Source organism: Myotis myotis, unplaced genomic scaffold, assembly GCF_014108235.1.
Source record: "Myotis myotis isolate mMyoMyo1 unplaced genomic scaffold, mMyoMyo1.p scaffold_m19_p_14, whole genome shotgun sequence".
Taxonomy (NCBI): Eukaryota; Metazoa; Chordata; class Mammalia; order Chiroptera; family Vespertilionidae; genus Myotis; species Myotis myotis.
The window spans coordinates 18,738,755-18,750,833 of NW_023416318.1; the positions used below are offsets into that span (position 1 = coordinate 18,738,755).

The 12,079-nt window shown below is 37.2% G+C and overlaps 1 protein-coding gene across 3 annotated transcripts in view; it reads left to right on the forward strand.

Moving 5' to 3' along the window:
• The window catches only part of LOC118668947 (WD repeat containing planar cell polarity effector), a 244,340-nt gene that overhangs the window by 79,596 nt on the left and 152,665 nt on the right, over positions 1–12,079 (forward strand). For all 3 annotated transcript variants that reach the window (XM_036334387.1, XM_036334385.1, XM_036334388.1), the window contains one exon: positions 11,376–11,490. In XM_036334387.1, the coding sequence (XP_036190280.1) occupies positions 11,376–11,490 (115 nt within the window). The remainder of the gene's footprint in view (positions 1–11,375; positions 11,491–12,079) is intronic.

Consider the following 12,079-nt stretch of genomic DNA (forward strand, 5'->3'; position numbering starts at 1 on the left):
ACTTGTTGAAGAGACTCTCCTTTACCCATTGAGTGGTCTTGATACTCTTGTGGAAGATTATTTGGCCATATGTGTGAGGGTTTATTATGGGCTCTCTCTATTTTAATCTACTGGTCTGTAGGTATGTCTTTATGCCAGTATCAACTGTTTGATTAGTGTTGCTTTATAATATGTTTTGATACCAGAAAGTGTGAGTCCTAACTTGCTTCTTTTTCCAATTTGTTTTGGCTATTTGGGTCCCTTGAGATTCCCATTCAACTTTCAAATAAGCTCAAATCTTTTCTATTTAAACAAATCACAACTCTTATTTATCTCAAGTACCACCATGTCTTATTCCTTTCCTTCATAATCACATTTCTTAAAAGATTTATCACGATTTGGATTCTCCATTTCCTTATTGCTTACTCAGCATTCAATCAACTTCACTTGGGCTTTTCTCCTGAATATTACAGAAGAAAAACTTTCTACTCAGTTTGCAAAAAAACCAACAAAACCACCCAAAAAAACACCCACAAAATAAAACCACACACACACATAAAACAAAACAAAAACACACACCATTTCATATTTCTAAACCCAATAGAATTTTTAAAAAATAGGATCATCTTAAAGACACAGGAGAATTTAACACTACTGACCACTCCATTGTTCTTGAAGTACTTTTTCTGTTAGTTCCCATGGCACTGCTCTCCCAATATTTTTCTACCTCTCTGGCATTCTTCTCTGTCTCCTTTTCAGGCCCATGTTTCTTTCCTCTGTCCTTGAATGTTAGAATTTCTCAAGGCCCGATTCTAAGCCCTCTTCTCTTCACTCTGAACTGCTAAGTTACCAAATTTATATCCAGAGGTTTAGTGGCTTCTCTCTAGAGCACAGACCTCTAGCCCAATACTCCAAATCCATAAATCCAGCTGCCTACTGGATTCTCCCCTTGAGCACCTTAAAAATATTTCAAACACACATTATCTTGAAAGTGGAATTCAGAGTCCCCTACCTGTTTCTCTTCCACCATTCTAATCTCAGTGAATAGCCTTACCTTTCATCCACTTATGGGAACCAGAAACCAGGAAGCTATCTGTTTATTCTTGAAATCATTCTGTTCTTCACCCAACATGCCACGTGCCCCCACGCACTTCCAACTAATCTCTGACTCTTGTTCATTTTATCTTCCAAATCCTTCTCACATCTGCCAGGGGCTCCCCCTCTCTTGGCTCATCACTTTAGTCAGAGCCACCTCACCTCTCTCTTCTAGACTCCTTCAACACTTCTTACTCTTCTATGCTTCCATCTTTGCTCCTTATCAGTCTGTCCTCCACACTGTAGCCACAATCGTTATTTTAAAAAACAAATCTGCTCAAAACCCTTCTACAGCTCTGGAGAATGTATAAGAAACTGTGATTAACTAGGACAGGGTAGGGAAGCATAGGTGGGAGGGGTACAGAAATAGGAATAAGACTTTTAATTGTTTATCTCTATAATTTATTGTCTTCTTTTGGAACTTTGTGAGTGTATTATCTTTTCCAAAAATCAAATCATTAAATTGAATTTTTAAAATGATAGCATCGCGCTATTCTTAAGGTAAAGGCCAAGCTGAACTGGTCCCAATATCTTTACCTTTTTAACTTCATCTCTTAGTATACCCTCTTTCAATCTCAGTGCCCCAGCTGTACCAGGCTTCTGTCGCTGACATTCTTTCTCTTGCTTCAGGGCCTTTGTACAAATTATTCCTGGCTCTGCCTAAAATGCCCTTTAGTCTCCTTTCACTGAGGTAACACAGTCTTATCCTTAGATCTCAGTCCACCAATTACCACTTCTTAAGGGAAGCTTTCCCTGACAAACTCGATTTCCTATTATTTGCTATTACAACACGGTATACTTTTTGGCACTCACTGCAGTTCCAGTTTAATATTTATTGTGTGACTTTTTAATTACTATATACCTCATCAATTTGACTGAAAGTTCCAGGAGGGCAGGGACTGTACCTGGTTCTGTTAAAGACAAAATGATAAACTATTTGGGGGACGTTGTAACGCTCACTGCTCAATATTTTGTGGTAGATTTTTGTTTTTAAAGATTTTTGTGTTTTTATGTGCCTAACTCAACAAAAAGCAGTAGTAACAATTTAAAAATACTTATTCTAAGAAATCCCTGCTATTCTTAAGCCCCTCATAATACTCTGTGTTGATGAAGTAGGAAGGTATCCCATAGCATATTAAGGGTGTGTGTGTGTGTGTGTGTGTGTGTGTGTGTGTGTGTGTGTGTGTTTAAATTAACTGAGGAAATAATCTTCCAGAGGAGGCTCTTATATGCAGTGTCCAAGCCTGCTTTTTTGGAACATCATCAAAGATTAGCACCTCATGGACTATGCTTTGGAAATGCTACATTAGTATATACCAGGGGTCCTCAAACTTTTAAACAGGGGGCCAGTTCACTGTCCCTCAGACCGTTGGAGGGCCGGACTATAGTTTAAAAAAAACTATGAACAAATTCCTATGCACACAGCGGCGGCAAAAACACCCGGTGGGCCGGATAAATGTTTTCTGCGGGCCGTAGTTTGAGGACCCCTGGTATATACTATAGGGAAGGAGAAGTGGAAGGTGTCAAGGGCAGCTTTTGAATATGGTTCTATAAAAGAGAATGGAAAAAGAAGTAAGTTAAAAATGGTAGAGCTGCCCTGACCAGTTTGGCTCAGTGGATAGAGCGTCGGCCTGCGGACTGAGGGGTCCCAGGTTCGATTCTGGTCAAGGGCATGTACCTTGGTTGCGGGCACATCTCCAGTGGGGGGTGTGCAGCAGACAGCTGATCGATGTGTCTCTCTCATTGATGTTTCTAACTCTCTATCCCTCTCCCTTCCTCTCTGTAAAAATCAATAAAATATATATTTTAAAAAATGGTAGAGCTGAGAAAAATCGAAGAGAATCAGAATTCACTGGTGAATTTTTTTAAAAAAATATACTTTATTGATTTTTTACAGAGAGGAAGGGAGAGGGATAGAGAGTTAGAAACATCGATGAGAGAGAAACATCGAACAGCTGCCTCCTGCACACCTCCCACTGGGGATGTGCCCGCAACCAAGGTACATGCCCCTGGCCGGAATCGAACCCGGGACCTTTCAGTCCGCAGGCCGACGCTCTGTCCACTGAGCCAAACTGGTTACGGCATCACTGGTGAATTTTAAGTCTTTGGGTAAAGGTGAGCAATTAAAAATAGTCATCTCAAACCAAAGGAACTGAAAAAAGATTTAGTGGTGATCTTTATTCCCATGTTTAATGTTTTAAAATGTAAAATAAAATAAATAAATAAATAAATAAATAAATAAATAAATAAATAAAATATAAAATAATTAAGATTATTCCTGATCACTGTAAGATGGCATACATACAGATATGGTAAAAAGTTAAAGTACCCCTCTACCCCAAGTTCATTCCTCTCTCTGTGGTAACCACAGTCAACAGTTTTATGTCCTTCATGCATTTATAAGCACTCATCATTGTATATGTATGTATATACATGTGTTTTTTAAATAAATGGAATTTCTCTATATATATTCTGTAAGTGCTACACATTACAGTGTACAACACACTGTCAGTAATCTACACCTACCTTATTTTCAGTAGGTACATGGTAATCCGTAGTGTGGATGTATCATACCTTACAATTGTTAGGAATATGGGTGAACAATCTAATGAGGCAATATGATAAGAAAAACGTATCTTAAATTGTTCTTTAGTAAGTGAGATTGCAGAGGAGAGGGACTCAGTTCAGTTTTCTACTTGTTGCTTTGGATAAGGAGCCTCTATTATAGTTCATTTTCAGTGTGATTCAAATTCTGACTTCTTAGAAACACATTATGTGGCATAAAAGCATCTGTTTAAAACCATCTCTTTAAAAACATAAAATAGTATATTTTTGGACACGTTTTAAGAACTGTTTCTTTATTTTTAAAACATTTTATAGAAAAAACAACAACCAAGTAATACATAAAAAATAAAACATCATCCATAATTCCAATTTTAAAAAAGGCTATCAGGGTCCTAGCTGGTTTGGTTCAGTGGATAGAGCATTGGCCTGCAGACTGAAGAGTCCCAGGTTCGATTTTGGTCAAGGGCACATGCCCAGGTTGCGGACTTGATCCCCAGTAGAGGGTATGCAGGAAGCAGCCAATGGATGATTCTCATCATTGAGGTTTTCCCCTCCCTCTCCCTTCCTCTCTGAAATCAATTTAAAAAATATATATATAATGTTTAAAAACTATTAGGTATGCGTTAAAGTTCATGCCTTTAGCTCCCCAATTCCATCTCTTTGAGTTACCTACTATCAACAGTTTGGATATATTTTTCCTGACATTTTCTTGGTTTGATATAGACAATTTCTGTAATATGTATTTATATACATACCACACCTGCTTTTTCCCTAATAAAATGGGATGATGTTATTCATGTAGGTCTCCAACTTCTAAAAATTTCCTCCCCACTTAGCGGTGTATTTTCAGCAGAAAATTTCTGATTAATTAAACTTATCTATCTCTTATGTTATCTTCATTTGTTTTCTTGTACTAACAACATTCACAGTAACTAAACTACGAAGCAACTGATTTATTAACTGTCATTGTAGTTTACTAATTCACAGTGCGAGTTATATTTGGCATCACAGACCTTGCTCATTTGCTTGGGGCATTCCCACCTGATGGATGAATTACTCAAGAGACTAAGTTAAAGATAAGAAGGCTGATTGGTGAGCGGAGACTTGGAAAGAAAGCAAGGAGGTGTTCTTACAGGATATTTGTATCAAGCTGCCACAGCTATCTGACCTGCCTGGGGCTCTTTCTGTCTTGACAACTGGCGTTAGTCATCAGAGCCATAGCCTTGAACTTGGTTAGAGACTATGGAACAGGCTTCCTCCAGGTCCTGTTCTGAACTGGGCAGTGTCCACCACTCCACTTAAGATATCTGACCAAGTTCTCATTTCTTACCCTTCCTATATGTGAGAAAAGTGTTAGAATTTGAGGACTCCCCAAGTCTGCTTGATGGAGATATGGAAAACACTTTTGCCTCTATAGCAACTTATTTATAAGCACTCTCTTAGGTGAGCCTCAGTAGACATGGCTAACATATAGAGGTTGTGACAAATCACAGTGTCTCCAGACATTGCCAGATGTCCCTGGGTAGTCCAAATCACCCTGAGTTCAGAACCACTGGAGTAGAGGGAGATTTGTGTAGAGTATAGTAGCAGCTAAAGAGACGGAAATCAGGTGAGATATTGCATGGAAGTCAACTGAGAAGTCAACAGCAGGAGAAAGAACATAGAATTTTTCCTGTCTTACTCTACTTGCCCACAAATTATGAGATCTTTGGTTAGTTGCTCTACCCACCTGACTGTGAATTAGTATGAGGATTAACCTAGTTACTACTATTTTTGTAACTCGTGTATTTATTATGTACCAGGGTTTTATTGGAATTTTATATTCATCATAGACAGAGTATATAAGTCCTCTGTAAATTATAAAATTTTGAGCAAAAGTAATGAGTTGCTTGGCATGTGTTCTTGTTCACTTCCTGCCACTGTTTTTATCCAATTAGATCTTTAAAACTGCCAGCAAATATATGATTTACCTTTGTGAATTTGACCATGATTCTAAATTATAAATATTTTGTGGGAACAATTACTTTTATGTGATCTTTATATATGTAATTACATAAATATTAAATGTATATAATTACATAAATTATATGTATATAAAATATAAAATATATCATTATTATATATGCTAGTTTTAAAATTACATTATGGATTAAAATATAGCATCACTCATTTTACAATGAGAATAAGTGAAAAAATGATATTTCTTAATTTGAATTAGAATTATCAAACAAGCCGAAACCGGTTTGGCTCAGTGGATAGAGCGTCGGCCTGCGGACTGAAAGGTCCCGGGTTCGATTCCGGTCAAGGGCATGTACCTGGGTTGTGGGCACATCCCCAGGAGATGTGCAGGAGGCAGCTGATCGATGTTTCTCTCTCATCGATGTTTCTAACTCTCTATCTCTCTCCCTTCCTCTCTAAAAAATCAATAAAATATATTTAAAAAAAAAAAAAAGAATTATCAAACAAATTTCCAGGCATGTTTCTATTCCATATATTGAATAATTCCTTGGGAAACCCTGTTGTTAACATCCAGAAAAACTATTTTTTGTCCTTTTGTTTCCTGCCCTTATGTCAATTCCCTATAGTGAGTCAATTAATTTTTTTATCTTTGTCCTAGCTACATTCACTTTTGTCTCTGTACTTTACTGCATTAGTCAGGCATGGTTTCTCTCTATGCTCAATAAATGTTTACTGAATGAAGGAATAAATTACAGAAAATATGTTCTCTCTCTTCTAGCAGGTTATCTTCTAAAGTAATCAGTAACTACTCTGCATTATAGATTTCCCCAATGTAAAATTGTTTGACTGTCTGTAGTTCTCCGAGTTTCTCCAGAATTTATCCCATAGTTTGTATTGGGGGGGGGGGGCAGTATTGGAGGGGTGTTGGTTACTATCAGTATGCAAATTCATACTGATAGTAACCAACTATCTCCAGGGAGTATCTCTATGTACTTTAAATATTTGCTTCAGCCCTGTAATTTATTCCAAGAGTCCTAATACTTTGTTGCCTCTGTGAATTGTAGTGTTTAGTACCTGCTGTCTCCCACGTGTCTCCTAATGATTTCATGGGACCAGTCTTGGCTGCCTGTACATGAGTTAACTCTCAAATCCCTGATTGAACCTATCACCCATTGTTGATTTTTAGTATTGACCCTGAATACCTATACTTTTAATTTCCTCCCAGATGTGATAATAATCAAATGGATTTGGGGGGTAGTTTTCTTAACCTATGAGAATGTTGATTCCAATGTGATTGTTTGTGGCCACTATCATAAAACAGCCCATTCACAAAGACTTAATGTACCCTCTCTTTTTCAATACTTGAGACCAAGTGTAATGTATTTCTCTTTTTTGTGGGTCATAATCTACTCTTCTAGGAAGCAGTCATCTATCCTAACCAAAACCCCCACTTCTCTCTGAGATTAGGTCTTCACTATTCTACACGTATTCTATCAATGTGACTGTTTATTCATCATTGTATTCCCATATATACTTGGCACATATAGGACCTGCTATTTTTGACCTGCTGAATGAATGAAACTCAGATTATTGTGTTTATTTATGTTTTTTTAATTAATGATGTCATCCGCTATAATTTTCTCTTTCTTCTCCCAGTGCCATTTCATATCCAATTGAGTACTTTATCTAAGCACTGTAGACTTAGGGTTAAGAGAAACCAACTTGAAGAGCCATTTGAAGGTCATGGAAATCGTTTCCCTGTTTCTTAAAGAAAAAGCACACCTCTCTATAAGCTTGAAGAAAATGAGAGGGAGAAAATGGTAAAGGCAATGGAAAGAAACAGGGTTAGAGCAGAAATAATAAGGAAAGATACTTTCTATCTGGGAGGGTGTCAGAGAAAAGGAAGTTTCAATTCCTATTTTGTGTCATCAGTTTTCTACACAAATACCCAACATTAAAATTGGGAAATCCCATGGGCCTTCTCCTTGATTCATCCCATGGATCTCTTCTCATCTGCTCTGGAGGTACCTCCCTCTGCACTGGAATAGGACAGTATCTTAGTGCCCTTTTCCTTCCTGTCCTGCCAAATCTTACATAGGCCTGTTCCATTTTGGCAGGTTTAAGAACTAACCTTTTGGGTAAACAGGCAGAAATACTTTCCTGTCTGGGCTGGAATATTCTTTTCCTGAGTTTCAGACTATTTTTTCCTAATTCCAGTTATCTCCATTACCATCCAGAAGTATATTTGGCACCAGTACTTGGAAACTTTATCCTTCCCCACAGGCTGTTTTATAAAAATGCATTAATTAGCTTATTGATTTAGTTATACATTCTTATTACAAAATCTGGTGTCAAGGGTACCTCTAGACTACAAGAGATCTGAAATGATGGCCATACCTTGATCCCAATGAGTACCCCAAATAGGTGTCAATAAGGCTACCCTGACTTTTTAACACCTCTAAAGATTCCAGAGTGGAACCTCTTATTTGCCACTCTTTTGTTCTTTTTCCTTAAACAACAGAAATTTATTTTCTCACAGTTCCAAGATCAAGGAGCCCTCTGGGGTGGTTTCTGGTGAAGCCTCTCTTCCTGGCTTGTAAGCAGCTGTCTTCTTGCTGTGTCAAAGGTCCTCTTCTCTGTGTGGCGCATGGAGAGAGAGAGCCCTCTGGTGTCTCTCTTTTTACTTTTTATTTTTATAAGAATAGCAGTCAGATTGGATTAGGGCCCCACACTTATGACCTCTCCACTCATTTTTTAAGGAGAGCTTATCCAGTTTTACAACTTTACTACCTATATATTGTTGATGACTCCTGAGTATATATTTCCAGTCCTCACTTTACCTGAACTGCAGACTCATTTTTAATTGTCTACTTGATATATTTACTTGTATGTCCATAGACCTCAAACTTAACATGTGCAAAAACAAACTCTTGATTCCCTCTAATATAAATTTGCTTCCCCTCAGTTCTTGGTCTCAGTAAACCCAGTTGCTTAGTGTAAACACCTTTGAGTTCTTCTCATGTATGCACATCCAGTCCTTCAGCAAGTCCTGGTTAATACCCTTTAAAATATATCTCAATCTTCCAACATATCATTTCTTTACCATTGCTGCTCAAGGTCAGACCATCATCTTCTCTCACCTAGACCAGCCTCCTCATTGTCTCCTTGCTTCTATTCTTGCCTGATTTCTGCTTTAGAGCATAATTGGATTATAATTCTCTGCTGCTTCTCATCAAAAAGGTTCAACCCAAACTGGCCCCTGAATATCTCTCTCCTTTCCTCCTCTGAATATACATCTCCCTCCTTCCCTTCCCTTTCCTTCTCTTCCTCTTCCTCTCCCCTTCCCCTCCCCTTCTTCCTCTCCCTCCCCTCCCTTCCTCTCCATGGGCCTAGCTTTCTATAGCACATTCTGACCTCAGGGTTTTTGTATTTGCTGTTCTCTGCTTCAAACTCCCTTTCTCCAAATAGCCATATGGCTAGTTACTTCACTTCATTTGAGTGTGTACTCAAATGTCATCTCTTCAGAAAGGCCTTTTTATTTATTAGTCATCCTTCTTAAAACAGCTTCTTCCTAAAATCCCCATCCTCACTGTGCTTTATTTTTCTCTGTAGTTCTTATTGCTATCTGACATTATATTAAGACTATGTATTGCCTGTCTCCACATTCAAAGGCAAGCTCCCTGAGGGGATTAAGGGCAGGGGTATTGTTTGATTGTTCACTGCTGTATCTTCAACAGCTAAAATAGGGTCTGGCTCTTAAAAAATATATATGCTACATATATATTTGTGGACTGAATCAGTTGAATGTGTAAATAAGTGGCTGAACCTCCTTTGAGGAAGATTATGAAGTAATGTCCAATGGTGGAATAGCTTTTCAGTAAAGTAGTGAGCTCCTGGTCTGGCAATATTCAAGCACGAGCTGGATGCTGGAAGGATACTTGAAAGGGATGCTGCAGAAGGAACTTCCAGGTCACGTGGAAGTGGAAGATTAAACCAGGTTTCCTTCCACCTATGAATCATCTGACCCTATGATAAGTTAATTATGATTATTACTCTAAACATTAAGTTAGCACCTACGTTGTGCCTAGCATTGTTCTAGACACTGAAGATAAAAACATAAAAGAGGCCTAGCCAGTATCCATAAGGAGCTAGTAGTCTCTGGATAATTAAGTGGTGCTTAAGAGTATAGGTATAAAGTTTTAGTAGATTAAAATTCATCTTTTTCTATTTATTTTTGAGATGTTTTGAATAAATGTGGAAGGTAGGAAAAAGCTGTTTTCAGGAGAAGAACTAGATAAGAAAGATGACCCTAACATTGCCTTCCTGAGAAGGGAGAATTTAAGGGGTGAAGACCCCATGCTATGTTCTTATGGGGGAATTCCCCAAAATGGAAATACCAGTGTTTCCCATTGAGGCATAAAACAGGGCTGGTTGTAATTCAGTAGCAAAAGTAATTTGAAATTCTTGGAACAAATGTGCTTTCTCCAAAACCAATAAAGATGATTAAGTCCTGCCCCATTCCACCCCCATTTGGGAAGTTAATATGAAATGGACAGTCCATTAAATCATGTTGTTAGCACAAGACTGAAAAGAAAGCTTTCTGGTGAGTAGGACAAGGATTCTAACAGTTAAATACAAAGGGACCCTTCAGTTCCTTTTCTGATTCATGTGCCTGAAATCTTTCAGGCAGTGGGGGAATAGTGGTCTTTTTTTATATGACCCTAGTCCCTCATGCTGCTCATCTTATACACATGCCCCAATATGTCTTGATACAGAATCATCCTCTCTAGCTAGGACATGATATCTAGGTAGGTGGGGAAATTCCCGTTTTGTTTAAAAACCATAGTAGTCTTTGAGTTTGGCTGGCATGTTCATGATAAGTTTACTGACAATTGGTTTTTTTTCCTCTTATGCCATATGCTATTCCATGATTCATCTGCTTTGAGTCTGTTGCCTTGAAGGTGAAACAATTTCTTCCAATGTTGATATTTCATAATCTCATAGATAACAAGCATACCCATATGCATAGTCCTTCAGAAGTTTTAAACATTTGGAGATGAATGAATAATGCTGCCACAAATGGAAACGAGCAGCATAAAATCATAATGGTGATATTAAATCATCTTTTGTTGGATGTTGGGTGAGCACTGACATCGATAAAGCCTGGTACTTTACTACATTTCTCTATCTTTTCTTGAGAAATTGTTTCTGGGATGTGTTATTTATTTATGAATTTTAAAAGTTAACATTTTACTTTAATTGCCTTGCCTTAATGTATTTTAATATTTTCGATAGACAAGATCTTTATTTGTAAAATTGGGGTTTAAATTGCAAATAAATCATTAACATTTGCTGTTTATGTTGTCATGGTGGCATACTTTCTATTTTGCATAGCAATGACTATTCAAACCTCAAGAAATCTTTTAACTTTTGATATAAATAGTAATCTTTCAAAATATTTTAATAGAACATGTTACATTTCTGTATGCAATGCAAAGCAGTTATTTCTGCATGGGTACCTTCTAAGTATTTAGAAGATTAGACTTCTAATAAACATGGACTACACTCATTTTTGCATATAGCTTTAATCAACACACAAATTGTGTTTCATCATTTAACCACCTGTAAATTGTCAGTGATTGTTTTTGAAAATTTCATGGTGTACTAGTAGATGCATGTGTAAATATCTGTATAAGTTATACATTTGGAGAGAGAATTTTAAAAGATTCTAATCCTCAGTATATCTTTCTCCCCTCCCTCCTCTTACCTGGTCTTAGCTCCTTTTTGGTTCAGGTGTGCTGGTGTCCCTAAGCCTTTCTGGGTCGCAGCTGGAGAAAGTGGTGATTGACAGAAGCCTGGTGGGGAAGCTCATCTCAGACACCATCAGTGATGGTAATTACCCCCATGTGCAAATCAATTGCTTACATTAACAGTGGGGAGGAGAAATAGTGTGTCAACAGGTAGACTAATTATTACCACTGGGGACCTGCAAACACAAGTAATTGCATGTAATAGCATAGTTACAACCTGTGGGACCAATACAAGTTTTGACTAATATTTAATATCAAAGTTTTTGTCAAGTGTTAAGCTCATATTCTGAATATTTTTCACTCTTAAAAAATGTGAATGTATTTTCAAAATTGTTTTTTTTTTCTGGTGTGTACTTTAAAAATTAGTTCCCTATTGTTGACATTTCAAATATTTTTCATTTTCAAAAATGAATTTTGAGTAAATAACCCAAATGTGTCAACACAGCCCCCAGTTAAAAAATATAATAATGTTTGCTTTGCCTCTTTAGGAAGATTCTTTGTTACCAAACTCTATGAATATTAACTTTTGAGAGTGTCTGGGAAATATTTCTTTCTTTTTAAAATTAGAATTGACATATAATATTGAATTACTTTCAGGTGTACAACATAGTGATTAGGCACTATTTCTAAATATCAAACATCAATGCCAAATATACTAGATAAATCTGGAT